Here is a 17,478-nt window from a genome sequence, read left to right on the forward strand (position 1 = left end):
AACCAATGAATGGTGCTGTAATTTCTTCAAACATCGTGATATTTGTAGTATCATTTTTATATATTTAGTATCGATATTATCAAGATATAGCTATAAGTTTAATAAATTTTTAACAATTATTTCTCAATCAGTGTGAGAAAAAAACTTGAAAATCTTTTCAAATGACTATATCTTAGAACTGTGTCATCGTTTAATTTGACGCAATTCAGGAAAGTCATTTCGTTCGTCATTTTTTAGAAGATTTGGAACAATGATTGCGTGCATCATGTCATGGGGATGATATAGTTTCAATATCATAAACAAAACAAATTTTATTCTATTGAGTTTACATTTTATTTTATAATATTTTATATATAGTGGAACGATATACAAAATTAATTATTGTATTTTAAAAATCTTGAGAAGGACACGGATAACATAATTAAGATATGTATATGAGTTATCATTCAAATATATATATCAAAGTATTTGTCTTATTCAATATATCATCTAATAATACAACTGTTTAAATCTCATGAGCATCTTATAATAGACAAAAATAATTTGATGAAATATTGTATAATTCAATTTGAATTTCACTATTCGGGTAACTGAATTTATTTGGCGAGTAGTTCTCTATGTTACCATCATATATCTCATGAATTAGTTTGTTAGCCACTTTAACTAAAAAAATAGACAAAAACAAACTCTTGGCCACTTCGATATCTATCGAGATAATTTTGGAAGAAATAAAGTGCAACCAGCTCAATGTCCCAGTTTACTAAAAATGCACAAAATTGATCTATTGTGTCCACAAAGCTTTAGAATTGTTCTCATACCATTAAAAATAGAATGAGAATTTTACACAATTTTTTTCATGTATTTCTTTTTCTGAATGAAGAATTTTTCCTTTTTATTTATTCTTTGAGAAATATTGATATTGTATATGGCATCAATATGTTGCAAACCATGAAGTATCAACATTATCACTATATAAACCTTAAAGGTTTACACATACAATTTTCCAATTTCTTCTTCATTGTGCTGCGTTGAAATTTAAATATGAATCATTTTTTATTCTAATATTTTGCTTTAAATACGCCTTCAAATATATATGCATATGTTGCATGTCACTTAGTTATACCTAATTTCAAATATCTAAAAAATGTGTTTGAAATATATCATACAGAAATAGGGACATAGTAATACGCAACATTATTTTTTTTAACATGTTTTTTTTCATCCACTATGTTTGTCATGAAATTTTTGTTCAAAATTTGATTCATTTCTTAACTATATGTATGTAGAACCAATAAATCATATAATTCACAGAAATCATATATTACCCTCTTCGTAGAACATCAGACCCAAAATATGTGGCTTTGATTGGTGTACTCTCATACATATTTTCATATAAACAACAAAACAAATAATAGAATATCAGAAAAAATCAATTGCCGCCAACAATACTAAACAAAATGAATTTAAAAATTCATGACACAAACAACCTTCATAAAAAAATGATAACTCAAAGTTCAAAAATAATTTATTTAGTACAATAACAAAGAAGTTGAAGTATATACGAGCAACAAAAAGCATAAATCACTTTCAAATTAAATACTAACTCATATTTTTCAAAAAATTTATAAATTTTTCAATATTTTTTTCAAATAAAGAGAAGACGTCTTATTAACGTCATGGTTTCATAAATATTTTACTTTTTAAAAAAACACACAAAGGAAAAAATAGTGCCTCAAAATCATCATGAAAAATCCTTTAATAAAACCTTAAGAAATAAAAATATAATACGAAGTCACACAATTTTCCTTAAATCAAAGAAAAATAATAGACCATTGACAAAATATATATGTCAACGACAAAACATACGTTAACTTGTGGTACAATTATAATTTAGAATCATGCATAATCATTTAATTAGAACAAAATCGTATGCCAAAAATCTACTTGATATTATCTCTTGTAACAATTTATCCATGTTTGTCGTCCACCAGAGGACTCATAGATCCACTAATTTTTTTAGTCCACCTATTAATTTCACAATAAATAATATTATAAAAATAATATAATCAAGCACATAATAACTCAAATTCAAATACATTCAATCAATTTAAATAAAAAGTTTGAATAGAGAATATAATAATGTTGTAAAAATTTTGAATACTGATTTATAGACAGAAGTTTGGAAATACATTTGTCCCAATAAAAAAATTATCTCTTTATATTCTGAGACATAAGCTAAAAACTGAAGAAACATTTCATCATTTTTAATATTTTCTAATTCACTTCAAACTAAGTAATCTAAGCAAACTGAAAAAAACATGCATTATGTGTTTAAGAATTAACAAAATATCTCAAGTAACAAAAAATAAAAATAATCATTTTTGTGAAATTTATGGTCTTGTTTTATATTTTTTTTCGGTGAACAAACAAATCACATAAGACATCCAAACACAACATTATCAATACAAACAACATATAACACCAAAACATGTAATGCTATGTTAAAAAACTCATCTCATTGCAATAACACAAAATGATCAAATGAAGCATATTATTTAGTAATATTTATTTAGCAGCATATATAAAAAATAGACTAAATAGCTTAAAAACAGTGTTTGGAATAACTTACATACAAACATTTCTCTCAATCATGTATCTCTATTGACACATAAAGAGTTTGAAAATATCTTTATTCTAAATAGGAGAAAAAAAATTTATATAACCTTAATATTTATTAATAAATTATTTTTATTCAATCCGAGTCATAACCATTCATCTGCCCATTATTACCTATCATCAATATGATAGATATTTTTCATGAATTTGACGGAAATGTATAAATTTAGTAAATAAAATTAAATTTAAAAGTAAATTAAAACAATAATTAGTTTGATTGAGTTAAATACACTATTAATGATCTTATTAAACTAACATAAAAAATGGCTTAAATAACATCATGAACATGATAAATTGTAAAACAAAAAATTGTAAGGTTACAAATGAAAATCATATATTTAATAGATAATAATATTTATTTAACATCATATATCGAAAATTGACTAAATATCTTAAATGTTTATATTGAAATCACATACATACAAATATTTTCTCTCAATCACATATATTTGTTGATACATAAGTAGTGTTAAAATATCTCTACTGTAAATGAGAATAAGATGTTTTATATGACCTTAATATTTTTTAATTATTTAATTTTTTTCAATGTCACTAATCTCCATTTGTCTTCCTATTATTGCTTTAATGTTCGTAATATTAATAAATTTTTTAATGTATAACATTATGAGAGTGATTTTCTATTAATTTGATGTCATTGTATAAATTAAAATAATTAAATTTAAATTTAAAAATAAAAGTAAAATTAAAATAATAAATAGCTTGATTGAGTTAAGTGACCTATTAATAATCCTATTAAACTAACATAGAAAATAACTTAAAGAACATTATGAACATTATACAAATTATAAAACAAAAAAGGGTAAAATAGCAAGTTTACAAAGTAAAATCAAAATAATAATTAATTTGATTGAGTTAAGTACACTATTAATTATCATATTAAAAATAAAATAAAATAGATGTTAGTAATATTATCAATTGTTTTAAATGTATAACATTATGATAAATTTATAAGTAAAATCAAAATAATAATTAATTTGATTGAGTTAAGTACATTATTAATTATCATATTAAACGAACATGAAAAATGACTTAAAAAACCCCATGAGCATGACAAATATAAAACAAATGAAATGGTAAAAAAAACTCACAAATGAAAGTTAAGTACACTATTAATTAACGTATCAAACTAACATAAGAAATTACTTAAAAAATCAAAGGAACATGACAAATTATGAAGTAAATAGAAGGGTAAAAAGGTAAGCTCGCAATTCAAACTCATATATTTATAATATTATTAGTTAGATTTTAAATGTATAACATTATGATAAATTTATAAGTAAAATCAAAATAATAATTAATTTGATTGAGTTAAGTACATTATTAATTATCATATTAAACGAACATGGAAAATGACTTAAAGAACCCCATGAGCATGACAAATATAAAACAAATGAAAGTGTAAAAAAAAACTCACAAATGAAAGTTAAGTACACTATTAATTAACATATTAAAATAACATAAGAAATTAATTAAAAAACCAAAGGAACATGACAAATTATAAAGTAAATAAAAAAGTAAAAAGGTAAGCTCACAATTCAAACTCATATATTTATAATAGTTTTAGATATTTATTTAATTATTTATTTTTTAAAATCTCACATTTTCGTAAATGCCATTTAAATATTTTGCATGAATGCAACCCTACTGAAAAATATATTATTTAAAGATAAGCGTAAATATTTAATAACTTAAAACAGTGTAGTTTAAAATGGCCAAACTCGACCAGCATAAAGTGCTTAAACATAACAAGTCAAAATCCTAGTAACCATCATTGTATCAAAACCAATGCATAAAAATGCTCATGTCCTCTCGAAACCAATAAAAACGTGGTCCTCGGGTCGTGCACGCACATCCAGTTATGCCTACTCAGAGTTCGGCACCTCCAATCCCCTCATAAACATGCTCACCTGCATCACACACGCCTAATGAATCTAGAGACTAGCACACCTGTACCGAAGTAACAAGTACATATACATAGCACATATAAGTGAAAATATATTGTAATCAACATACCTTTCATGAACTTTAAAAGCGTAATGTAACCGTTTCATACGAAATCATAACATGTCAAAACAGCTCATCATTATCATCATATACTTATACATCATTTCCTTTAATGAATTCAGTATAGTTGTGACCTTCGTAACATCATTCATCATTATATGATGGATCCATCTACATAAACCACGTACACGGTACCCGGCGGCCGTCAGACATCAGTGACAGTATTACCCATCTACTGTGTCTAGGCCTCATCATCAACATTTATATATACATCTTAAACATTTACATATATATCGTTAGTCACAACTAATTCACATTCCTTCAAAACATTATCATCATTTTCATCACTTATCAAAAGCTTGCACATGCGTAAATTTTTCTTAAAATCAAGCATGCAATGTATTTTTCATAATTTCATAAAAAAATAATAATCATGATGCATATACATTTAAAAGCATGACAAATTTTGTGCTCGGGGAGCTGTCAGGACCAAAAACTCACCTCAGGTGTAAAATGATTATTTTGCCCCTGAAAACCCAATATGAACATTTTACCCCTGAACCTCTAAATTTCAACACGAAGCTTACCAAACTATGTTTTCTATTCCCCAAAGGATCTATTTTAACCTAATTTTATTAAAACTATAGATTTACATACGTGATATCGTAAGATGTCAAAAACTTGTGTGAGACGGTCTCACGGATCGTATTTTGTGAGACATATATCTTATTTGAGTCATCCATGAAAAAGTATGACTTTTTATGCTAAAAGTATTATTTTTTATTGTGAATATCGGTAGTGTTGACCCGTCTCACAGATAAAGATTCGTGAGACCGTCTCACAAGAGATCTACTCTAGTAAGATTACCAACATTAACTATATATTACATCATTCAACTTTGAAAATAAAATAAATAAATAAACAAAACAAAATAAATATGCCCAAAAAGTTTTTCTTTTTTATAATTGGCAACAGTCTTGGTGATCATACAAGAGCATAAACTTCTCTAGCCAGATAAAAAATAGATTGACAAAAACCTTTCTTCCACTAAATATGTGAGTTGAAATCAGTGTTCTACGAAAACAGTAGGCAGTAGAGGAAGATCATCCATCATTTAGCGTTTAGACGATTTTTTTAATCAAAATATCTAATTTTTCTTTTTTATCTTCAGATTTTTTAAATAATTCTTATATATTAGATTAAACTCAAAATTTACTTTTTTTTATCTAATACAAAATAATTGAAAATATTATGAATATTTTTTAAAAAATATTTTTAAAAAAATCTATATATACTACCTTTTAGAAGACAGGTTCGATTTCACGTTAAACAAGAGACCGCCTCGATTGTAAATTTGTAATAAAAAAACAACACATATAATTGTAAATGAGGAGGCACGCGCCACTGAGTCACCAAACTTAGCCCTCTCCATCCGTTTAGATCCACCCCTCCCGCCGCCACGACCATTCCCGACTCTATATTACTCACGAACAAGCCGGTGGCTAGAGTCGGGCACGATGAGTTTCCACAGCTTCTACAACACATGGATCGAGCAGCTTTGGCAGCTACAGCTGCAGCTTCGCCAAGCGCCGCCGACGCTCACCGCAGAGGAACACCACCACCAGCTACGGAATCAGGTTCAAAAATTAATGTTTCACTACGAAGAATACTACCGAGTCAAGTCATCATCCGCCAAGAACGACGTTTTATCACTCTTTTCTGCGCCGTGGACCTCCGTCCTAGAAAGGTCGCTCCATTGGATAGGTGGGTGGCGGCCCACCACCGCATTCCACCTCATCTACTCCGAGTCTAGTATTCTTTTTGAGTCCCACTGTGGTGGATATTCTCCGTGGCCGCGGTACCGGTGACCTAGGTGATCTTTCTCCGGGACAATTCCGCCGTGTCAGTGAGCTTCAATGTGAGACTGTGCAAGAAGAGAATGAACATAACTGACGAGCTCTCCGAGTGGCAGGCATGCAAGATATTAATTCATTAAACTCACGAGTTTCAGTCTTTATCATGCAAAATTGCTTCTAATGTAATCTCTACTCTTTTTTAAAGTACAAATAGTTCGAGTTTCAATTTTGGATGTCGAAATACAATTGTTGCTGCTCTCTTAAAAATTTCAAACCTTTTAGCCCCTACCTTTCGATTGTGTTCATGTAGAATATTTTCGTTATATGTATAGTTTCTTGAAGTGTCATGAGTTTCTTAACTTGTATTCTTCAATTGATTAGGAGGGTGCGAATTATCTGGCCGGAACCTACGACGACATCGACAGGAAAATTGAAAGGCTGGCCGGAATCTTGGTAAAAGCGGATGAGCTGCGGCTGAAGACTATCAAGAACTTGGTGGAGATGCTGACGCCGAAGCAGGCGGCGGAGTTCTTTATTGGCGCCGCCGAACTCCACTTTGGGATTCGTGGGTGGGGATTAGAACAAGATCGGCGATCATATATTAGGCAATAACATTATTTAACTTAATATCTTAATCGTACTTATCATGTAATGGTGCAACGCTCTTTTTAAATATAGAGAAAAAATTGTTCTAGCAAAGTTCTCGAAGAGAGAATATTACTAGTCATTACATGATCACAAATATCTACGTAGGATGATTCAATGAATCACTTGATATACAAGAAAATATTATATTTTATGTCAAAAATATTTATTTTAAATATAGACAAGTTGATGTGTTTTATTATATACGTGAGATCGTTTAATAAGATTTATTCATAAGTGTGAATTAATTATGATGTGTTTTTTCAAGGGAAAAAATAATCTTTAGGTCTCCTACAGCATGGTTAATGCATGAAATATGTTAAAATAAGGAAAATTTGTAATTTTAGTAATATAAATTAGTTTGTGTTGGATTTTAATCTTTGTTAAGTTTTGGTTTCGTTACTTACAGTTTTTTTTTGTTTTAGTTTTTTTTGTCTGAAATTACTAAATCAATTGAATTTGTTTATTTAATACTTATTTTATCTTACGTGGCACGTGTAGATAAAATATATACAACTCCCAAAAGCTAGTTCAAGAGGGGATGATTGTTCAATATCATATATACAATTCTCAGGTATTTTATTCAACCGATGTGAGACAACTAACACACCCTCTTCACGCCCAGGAATGAACATCTGGAGCGTGAAGTTTACAAATGATCCAATTATGGACAGAACGGGTGACCCAACTATGGGCAGTCCAACACATAACGGTGGAACCTGAGCTCTGATACCATGTTAAGATTGAGATTTAGACCTAACTCAGCCCCAAAAGATAGCTCAAGAGGGGAGGATTGTCCAAGATCATATATACAACTCTCAGGTATTTTATCAAACCGATATGAGACAACTAACACATAATGGAAGGAAAATTTTTTTCGTTTATTTATATTTTTGTTTATGTATATTTTAATGTGTAATATAAGTTTTATTCTTATCATATATGTCACATAAAATGATATCAATGTCAAATAAACAATATCCGTTAAATTTAATTATTTCGAAAAAAATTAAAGCAAAAAAAAAATGAAATAAAATAAACTTTCACAAATTACAAGATTAACGAACAAAAATTGTAATTTCTTTTAAAATGACAACATATGTGTTGGAAGCATGGGTTGCATGGACACGTTTTCGATAATTTTATACGCGTCTCCCGTAAATTGCCGCTGCTCTCATTTATATATAAATTAGTCCGATTTGACACATGTACCTGTGACTGCGGGTAGAAGAATATCATAAGCTAAATATTTATTTTATATATATGTGATATACCGGTCGGACCAAGATATATAGATTTATAAATATATATTTTGTTATATAATAATTGAGTAATTTATTTATTTTTCTTTTGTAGATCGATAATTTATTCTGATATTTACTAAAGAGGTCTTTTATGTTAGAGTATGTCTCTTGTGAGATGATCTCACAAATCTTTATCTGTGAGACGAATCAACCCTACTGATATTCATAATAAAAAGTAATACTCTTAGCATAAAAAGTAATATTTTTTCATGGATGACCCAAATAAGAGATCCGTCTTACAAAATACTACCCGTTAGACCGTCTCACACAAGTTTTTGTTTTATATTTTGTTATTATAAGGATTAGCTAGCTAGATAGATATAGTAAAGTTTATTATTAACATTATCATTCTTATATTTTTAAAATAATTAATTTAAGATAATTTGGAGTGTATATCTCGATCATGGTATAACAATACTGAAGTATTTGAAAAAATGATGCACTTGGAAACTCTGCTCCTCTTCATTTTGGAACAGATGATTAGCAAATGGTGCCTTTTCTTCTAACCAAACAATGGAATATTTAGAATCTATTCCTTGGTTTATTAGTGTATTTGTAATATGTATAGAATTTTTTATTTTCTTCTAACCAAACAATGGAATAATATTGCAGAAATGCTAAGGAAAAAAAAGTATTCCAGTCCATTAGCGTCTTCAAAATAGGCAGAAAATCGAGAGGTATCATGTGTATAGAATTTTTACAGGAAATGAAATGCAGGGACACAGCTACAAGCAATGTGGGAGAAAAATCAGACGACTTGATTATCCACCACAAATTATAGAAAGGGTGAAAGTTCAAATGCAGATGATTATCTTTTCAACAACACAGACTAATTTTAACAGAAGAAAATAATTTCAGTCTTCACCATGCTTCCCAGGCATCTGACGAGGTGCTGCTGCTCCGAACGGCCTTATTTATCCCTGTGTCCACGACAGAAGGGATATAAGTATGAACAACAAAATAAGATTGACGCAGCATCATATTGGATTGTTAAAACGATTCAGAAAGTATCGTGTGGACAAAGTTGCAACTTAGGAAAAAGAAGAATGTCACACAAACTAGCCCAGTTGACAGTAAAAATGAATATAAAGTTGCATACCACAGCAGAAATCACAGCAATAACATCTGAAACACTTGGCATAAGATAAACATTAATTAAGCAGTAAAAATTCTTCATTAGCATCAAATTAGCTGTGATCCACAAACTCAGGACATTGATTCTAAAAGCAGTACCAAAATGAATACCTCAGAAAAATACAGAATAAACCCATGACTCCAAGATTCCGTTTTTCACTTCCAGCTTCAGCAGTTTCAAAATGGTTCACAATTAGACTCCAAATAAGTGATTATATAACTAGAATTTACTATGCTTAATCATCACTTTGCACTTCCCTGCAATCATTTTCATTATTTCCAGACATCAACCAAATATTTCAAGTCGCGAAAAGGAATTCTACACAACTTAAATAAATAAATATTATTTGAGTTTGAGTAGATCATCCAGCATTAGCCATTAGAACTTGATTTGTACAGGCTCCACTTTGTTACCTGTGAGAATTCCTTGAGATCAACTAAATCCTGATCAAATCCGAGTAGCTTGCTCACAATCTATCAAAATGTGCCAGCACAGCAAGGAAGGGTTCATTTCCTCGTTGCAATATCACCTTCCAAAATAGCATGCCTCGTCAAAACAATCTCCTTCACAAGATTCCTGTAAGTGAATGGCCGAACTGCTGCACGTAGGAACAAGCTAGGTGGAATCTTACTCTTCTTGATCCTCCTTCTGTATGGACCATAGCCAAGACGCTTCCATTCTACGGGGCTGACCTTAGCCCTCTTTCCTCTCATTTCTATTTCATCTCCATCCTCAACGGTTTCCACCTTCTCCTTCCGTTGCTCAATTGCCTTCATTTGCTCTTCATAAAACTTGTTAGAAGTTTCTATACTTCTCTTTACAAGTTTTTCCATACCCTCATTGCTACGCATGGCCTTCTTAAACTCCTCTTCCCAATACGAGGCATCCTCTTCTGGACCAGTATCCTCGTCCTCCTGGAATCCCAATACCTCCTCATCTCCATCTCCATTTCCATCTCCTTCCGTGTCTAGAATTAAATCATCTGGCTCCTCTTCATCCTCACTCACTTCATCTCCATCGCGATCATCACCCTCAATCCAATCCAGTACGAAATCATTCTCACCAAGGTTGCCACCACGATCATTCAGTTTCATCAGGTGCATCACACCCCAACTCAAGTTCCTCCAACTTTGCCTTCCACTCCTTGGTATATGGATGTAACAACAACACAGGGTGATTGCTCAACAAAAATTCCAAACATTTTGACTTCTTCTCATCACTCAACTTCTGATATGCATTCACCACATCATCCACGAAAGCCTTGGGGTTCACCTTCACCATCTTGCACAAACCACCAAAGTACGTACACAGCTCCATCGTTCCATCATCATTCTCCAGCTCGAACATGAAATCCTCCTCAGTTTCTGGATCAAGCAGCGGTTGTAATGCCCCGAAAAATTCCTCTTGAGGCTCAAACCTACACTGGTATACTGGCCTTTTCACATATATTATGTCCGGTCTCATCCAGGCTGCACATTGAGTGATCATGGTCCTCGCATTGTTCCCAAGCCTCCCCATCAAAGTCCACTTATCCAATCTCTGATCCCCGGCTTCAAGCACTACTTCACAGACCAATGTCCATTGCTGCCAAGGCAAATCCGAGATCGTCCATTTGGGATGCCTTACAAAAACCCAATAATACCTAAATCTCTTGTTCTTGTCCATAGCATCCAAACTTTTCTGAAAATCAACGGCCATATCATACTGCTCAATCTTTTCCCACTCCTCTTGATCCCTAACCTCGCCAATCATGGACACACGTTCATCCGAAAATCTCCCACGAATTGGGTCGCCTAATACCACCCCACGCCAAGAGTAGGGTCCGAATTCACCATATTTATACCAGTCATACGGGTGCTTCAAATTTGGGTCATCCTTATCCATAAACCTCACCATTCTATCATACCCTAGACCAATCATTTGTAGCTCCTCTTCCGAAAAATTATCAGGGTAATTCTTGTGGGGATTCTTCAACCTGTAGAATAGGTTCTCCGCCAGCTTCTTGCTTTTTCGACGTGCATTGCGTTTGGCTTCTCTACGAAGCTCCGCGTTTCCCTCTATACGTCCTGATGAGGAGCCTCCTTGCTTCCCTTTGCTCCGACCAGCAAATGAGCGGAAGTCCGGCCGAACACTGGCATTTATGCCGTGAAATCGTGGGTTAGGCGTCAGGAAGCAGACTATATGGCGTTTGGGGGTCTTGGGGTACGATCGAATCGGGTGTATGGTTTGGAAAAAAGGGTTGATAATTCTACACAGAGAGAGGTGAAAGGGGAGAAGAGGAGGGTTTAAGGTCTGAGGGAACATCGGGGTTTGAAGTTGCATCCTCGAACTGAATTCGGATTACACTGACAAACTGGATTCTGGGATAAATTGTATATTCTTTTTACAATATTGTTTATTAGTTGTTTTATACACAAAAATTAAATTTAAAACAATGTTCTAAAACGCAAAAAATCAATGTCAAGTTTAAGATTAAAAAGTTTTCAATTTTCCGTTTAAACAAAAAAATTTGTAACACTGCTTTAAAACACTATTTCATGAAATATTATTTGGTTTTTTATTTATTATTTCATCATTTATCGTCATATCTAAAGCATTCGAATTTATCTTCGGTTTAAGTTGAAAACGATGCTCTTTTTATATGAGATGATCTCGTTTAGTCTGATAAATGTGTGAGATTATGAGATGATCAATAAAATCACATGCATGTTTTCCGACAAAGCAAAAACCAAATCCAAAACATTCATCCCATCTCTCAAATATTATTGGATCGCTAAAATTAAACCAAAAACTAATTGTCGATGGTAATTATAAAGAAAATAAAAATAAAACAATAAAAAAAAATCCGAGGGTAACTTTGATAGATGGGGTCAAACGTGAGGATCAAAATAAAGAGTACTCGTTGCGTTACGGAGGGAGGGAAGCGATAAGGAAAAACACACACAGTGAGAAGCACAAGGAATCAGCGATTTTCATGGGCTTCTCCACTTTAAGCAGGCAACCTCTCTCTCTCTCTCTCTCTAGCAAATGATTTGGTTCATTTTCGATTGGTACAATTCGGCCAATTTACGAGTTTGTTTGTAATTGTGCAGTGCCCACTGCAATTATTGCAACCTGGCTCTGAGCTGGAAATCCTCGACCTTGTTTACGGATTTGAATTTGGTTCCCAGTAACAATGCCGGTGCAGTTGTGTTCTCCCACAAGAAGGCCAAGGAACCCCATAAACTCAGTTCCCCTCGCGCATCCGTTACTTCGTCAGGTGTCTTTCTTTCCCAATTATCATTTAGCCCGAGTTATTCGTGTCTTCCAATTTACGACGCCTTTTTTGTTTGCCGGACCTTCTTTGTTTGTCGGAGCATAAATTTTTGTCGACTCTCTGAATTATTATGTCACTGTTTTATTGTTTGAGATGGAATGCACAAATATGAATTGTTTCTAAAGGCTGAGAATTTGATCCCCAAGAAATTATGATCTATGGTTTGGCCATTTATGATCTGGTTGTATGCATATGCCTGAGTAATTGCGATAAATTTGTACTCAAATTACTTACATATTCATTGCAAGGCGATGTTTTACCGTTGTGGAATGAACTCCTAGACTCGTGCATTTTTGTTGAGTGTGAATGATGGAACTTTCCCACCTTTCAAAATACTGACGTTGCTACGAACGAATGAGGTGCAATGACGCTGATAGCCTGAAACTAGTTTGCCATCTCATTGACTTGAGATTTGAGTATGTTTGAATGATCTCATATTTAAGATTTTTGAGTGGTGGCATAATATTTTTTTATCCATCCTCTTCAGGTGGTCTTTATTTTTCTGTGACTGATTTTTGTACTTGCTTGTGCACCTGTTTTTTTCTGGGAAATGGTAGCTGAGTAGCTGCCTGAATCGGTTTTTAGGATCGAGTTTGTTTATGGGTCAGCATTATTTGGAACTTGCCTCTGTGGGTCAGAATTATTTGGAACTTGCCTCTGTTTTCAATGTTGTAATACATGGAATCACTGGTCTTACTTTAGATTTTTCCATACGGAGTGCAGATCCTCTTTTGGTCAAGGCTGCAAGAGGAGATCTAGTTAGTCGACCTCCTGCATGGATGATGCGTCAAGCAGGAAGGTATATGGCTGGTTATAGAAAGCTAGCAGAGAAATACCCATCCTTCAGAGAGAGATCGGAGACAACTGATCTCATTGTGCAAATTTCTTTGCAGCCTTGGGAAGCTTTCCGGCCTGATGGAGTTATTATTTTTTCTGACATACTTACTCCTCTACCAGCATTTGGAGTTCCATTTGATATAGAAGAGGTCCGGGGTCCAGTAATACACAGTCCGATTCGTTCTGAAGAGGGTTTGAAAGCATTACACCCAATTGACTTGGAGAAACTACAATTTGTCGGAGAATCTCTTAGGATACTACGTAAACAGGTGTGATAGTGATCATCCTCCGTTTACTTGTTAGTTTATGCTGACAGCTTCTTACTAGTTCTAAAGAATATGGATCCTATTTTTTTTTTGAAAAGTTAATTTTACGTGTTATTATCATTCTCGCTATTGTTATTATTTTGGATTCTAGGTGGGGGAACAAGCTGCAGTGTTGGGTTTTGTTGGAGCTCCCTGGACAATTGCTACTTATATAGTAGAAGGAGGGACAACTCGCACATATACAACTATAAAGAGTATGTGCCATACGGCACCACATTTGCTAAGAGCTCTTCTATCTCATTTGGCAAAGGCGATAACCGAATATATCATTTTCCAAGTGAAATCTGGAGCTCATTGCATTCAGATATTTGATTCTTGGGGCGGCCAACTACCTCCTGATATGTGGGAAAAATGGTCTAAACCTTATATTGATGAGGTGGCTTCTTTTTCGTGTCTTTTCCATGTTTTTTATTTTTTCTCTTTGTTTCTTTTTATATCATGAATGTGGGATCCCAAAGAGACTAATGATTCATCTTCTTGAGCTTCGCATTAATGTATTTCAGAGTTTGAGAATTACCTGGTTTTAGGGCTCAGCTAGCTGGAATTTTGGTCTTATTATCCCATTTTGAAGTTTTTTATGCCTATTATTCATTTTAAAGAATGGTATCAGATTTGTACAGAACTGTAAAACCATGTAGATTCTTGTCTGGTAACATTTGCTTCATCTACTGCCATAGGTTAAAACAAGACAAGTTAAAAAAGGTTTCAAAACTTTTTGAAGATGTAGTATACCTCTTCCTTAAAAATAGTTCAGCTCTCTGCCATTTTTCTGGTGTTTCTTTTGTTTAGTGTGATCACATTTCAGCTTTTGATGCATGCACCAAATTTCTTCCCCGTCCCCTTTCTGAATACCTCTATTTGTGCAGATCGTAAGCATAGTAAAGAAAAACTGCCCACAAACCCCACTTGTGCTCTATATCAATGGAAATGGCGGGCTTCTTGAACGAATGAAAAATACTGGAGTTGATGTGATTGGGCTTGACTGGACCATAGACATGTCTGATGGAAGGAGACGACTAGGAAGTGATATCAGTATTCAAGGGAATGTTGACCCGGCCTACCTATTTTCTCCTCTTCCTGCCTTGACTGATGAAATTGAAAGGTTTGTCAAAAGAACATCAGCTAATTTGGCATTCATTTTTAAAAAAACTTTATTATTTTAAAATCACTTTCTGATTGAATGTTGATGTTTGGTTCGACCTTTTGGGATCAAAATATCGACTGTAAAAACTGAATCTTGCGGCCAAAAAAATGTAATTTTGACTGCTTCAGCTTAAGCGCTGTTTTAAAATTAGAAGTAGTTTTTTTTTAACTCACAAACTCAAACATAAAAATGCTTCTAGTTTTGTTTTAAAAGCACTTTAAAAGGCCCAACTCAATAAGAAGAATTTTTAAAGTTGATGTTTTCATATATCAACTCCCATACTTAGCATTACCGAGACATTTAACCCAACCTAAAAATGCATCAGCATCTGTATTGACTGAAGGGTGTTTATGCAACAAAAATTGAGCTCGATTTTATTAAACTTCTTTGCCTCCATGCAAAGCTTATAAGATTTGTATGGCATGTCAGGGTTGTAAAGTGTGCAGGAAAGAGGGGCCATATTCTCAATCTTGGCCACGGTGTTCTTGTTGGTACCCCCGAGGAAGCAGTAGCTCATTTCTTTGATGTTGCAAAAAGTTTGAAGTTCGATGCCCAAGTCGAGAGCCATGCATTTGGGGAACCCAATTTGGTAGCTTGAGAATGATATTATTTGTCGCGCAAGATGGAGTTTTGTTGTATGTACAGGCTGTCCATTCCCAGGTACGAGGTGACGAACTCAACTCGATTCATGATGCAGATAGTTTAATTTTTGCCATGTAGCAAAGGTGTTTCATTTGGTCATTTTCCCCCTACTCTTAGTAATTGTAAGCCTTGATAGCCATATTTATTTTGCAGAGGGATATGATTTCAGTCCTTCCAATGCAAATGATAACCACTTGTGAAATTCAGCATATTTAATTTCGTTCATCTCCGGAGACATAATTTTAAAATGATAACCCATTTCTTCTATTAAAAATCACGACTACGCCGACCCATCGACGTTTGAAAAATGTTTATACCAGATCTGAATTTATTTTATCCGAATGGTGCATGTATGTGGGGTTATTTAAGCTCTACCAATATGAAAAACAATTCCTACTCATACAATTTCGTGCGCCACACTTTTCTTGGATTACAAAGTGCCGGTTGCTTTTGGGCAAAAGACAATAGCACATTCAAGAATCGGACAAAAAGAGTGACTAGGTTGACATTAAATTTTGCTTGATCATTGATCTTGCAAAGCTAGGAAAACTCACATATGAATATCAAAATTAGATTTTTCCAGTATTTCTATCCTTATGATATATTGAATTCTTAGCTATTGAATCATCAACAAATGATTTCAATTTTCGTTAAAATATAAAGATTTCACATGATCTTTTTATGTTAGAATTTGAGAAGAATTTTTTCCGATGGAAAATAGACCAACTCGTCAAAAGGATATCATTTCTAATAGTAACATAGAGCATGGTGTCCTAAAAATAATAGTCTATTAGACAATTATAATTACCAAGTTTGAAATTGAAAGTTAATAATAATTAGACAGGTTTTTTTTTAACTGTGGCTATAATCTAATCCAAGTTTCCATCACAGGATGAAATGTCATATTCAGATCAATAATTTCTCTGAAACAGTCTTTTGTCTGTTACTAATCATAAATTCGAGTATTTAATATTTTATAATATAAAAATTGCAGGCAATAGTAATGATTAGCTTTTTAAAAATAAAATAAAATAATTAATTAATTATACAGATGTAACATTTGGCTTGTGTCAATTGATGTCATGTCCAGCAGCCTAATAAATAATTTGTATTGATTATTTATCCAATGTTTTGGCCGGGAAAGATGCAAAAAGAGCTATACAATAAATTTCCAACTATACTAAATGCGTAGATCCATCATTATTGCAATTAAAGTTTTCAGAATCCATAAAGCTAAAATTCCAAATGGGGTCTCCATGATCTTTCATTTTACAATCCACTATCAAATTTCTTCCTTGTTTATTTAATTTTTTTTTAATTATTATTGCTCGAGGGAAATACTGTTTAATTTCTAGTTCCCTTCTTTTTTTTTCATCATCTTGATTTGATTCTTTAATTTCCATTGATCTTTTTTTCTTTTACCCTGTTTGAATGAGAGAATTTGATTCTAACGATTCGATTAGGGTTGAGAATTTGGAATTTAAGTTTAAAATTGCATTGATATTAGATTTATTTAAAGCTCATTATAATTTATAATGCAAGAGCTTAAAATTACGGTGGATAAATTTCATA

At 32.7% G+C, this 17,478-nt stretch overlaps 3 protein-coding genes across 3 annotated transcripts; 2 read left to right on the forward strand and 1 right to left on the reverse strand.

Annotated features, from left to right (window-relative positions):
• The first annotated feature begins 6,098 nt into the window (after window positions 1-6,098).
• LOC142536729 (protein DOG1-like 3) lies at window positions 6,099-7,303 on the forward strand. Its single transcript, XM_075642018.1, is given in 4 exon segments — window positions 6,099-6,533; window positions 6,535-6,645; window positions 6,647-6,673; window positions 6,939-7,303. Coding segments are annotated over 4 exon segments (684 nt in total). The 5' UTR covers window positions 6,099-6,218; the 3' UTR covers window positions 7,170-7,303.
• A 1,826-nt stretch (window positions 7,304-9,129) lies between these two features.
• Window positions 9,130-12,004, reverse strand: LOC142536719 (uncharacterized). Its single transcript, XM_075642003.1, is given in 3 exon segments — window positions 9,130-9,426; window positions 10,055-10,724; window positions 10,726-12,004. Coding segments are annotated over 2 exon segments (1,815 nt in total). The 5' UTR covers window positions 11,964-12,004; the 3' UTR covers window positions 9,130-9,426; window positions 10,055-10,147.
• Window positions 12,005-12,502: 498 nt separating this feature from the next.
• On the forward strand, window positions 12,503-16,131 carry LOC142536723 (uroporphyrinogen decarboxylase 1, chloroplastic). The gene is made up of 6 exons (XM_075642012.1): window positions 12,503-12,638; window positions 12,734-12,900; window positions 13,681-14,063; window positions 14,212-14,496; window positions 14,987-15,222; window positions 15,694-16,131. The coding sequence occupies exons 1-6, from the start codon at window positions 12,616-12,618 to the stop codon at window positions 15,860-15,862; spliced, it is 1,263 nt and encodes a 420-aa protein (XP_075498127.1). The 5' UTR covers window positions 12,503-12,615; the 3' UTR covers window positions 15,863-16,131.
• Window positions 16,132-17,478: the final 1,347 nt, after the last annotated feature.

Source organism: Primulina tabacum, chromosome 2, assembly GCF_025594145.1.
Source record: "Primulina tabacum isolate GXHZ01 chromosome 2, ASM2559414v2, whole genome shotgun sequence".
Lineage (NCBI taxonomy): Eukaryota > Viridiplantae > Streptophyta > Magnoliopsida > Lamiales > Gesneriaceae > Primulina > Primulina tabacum.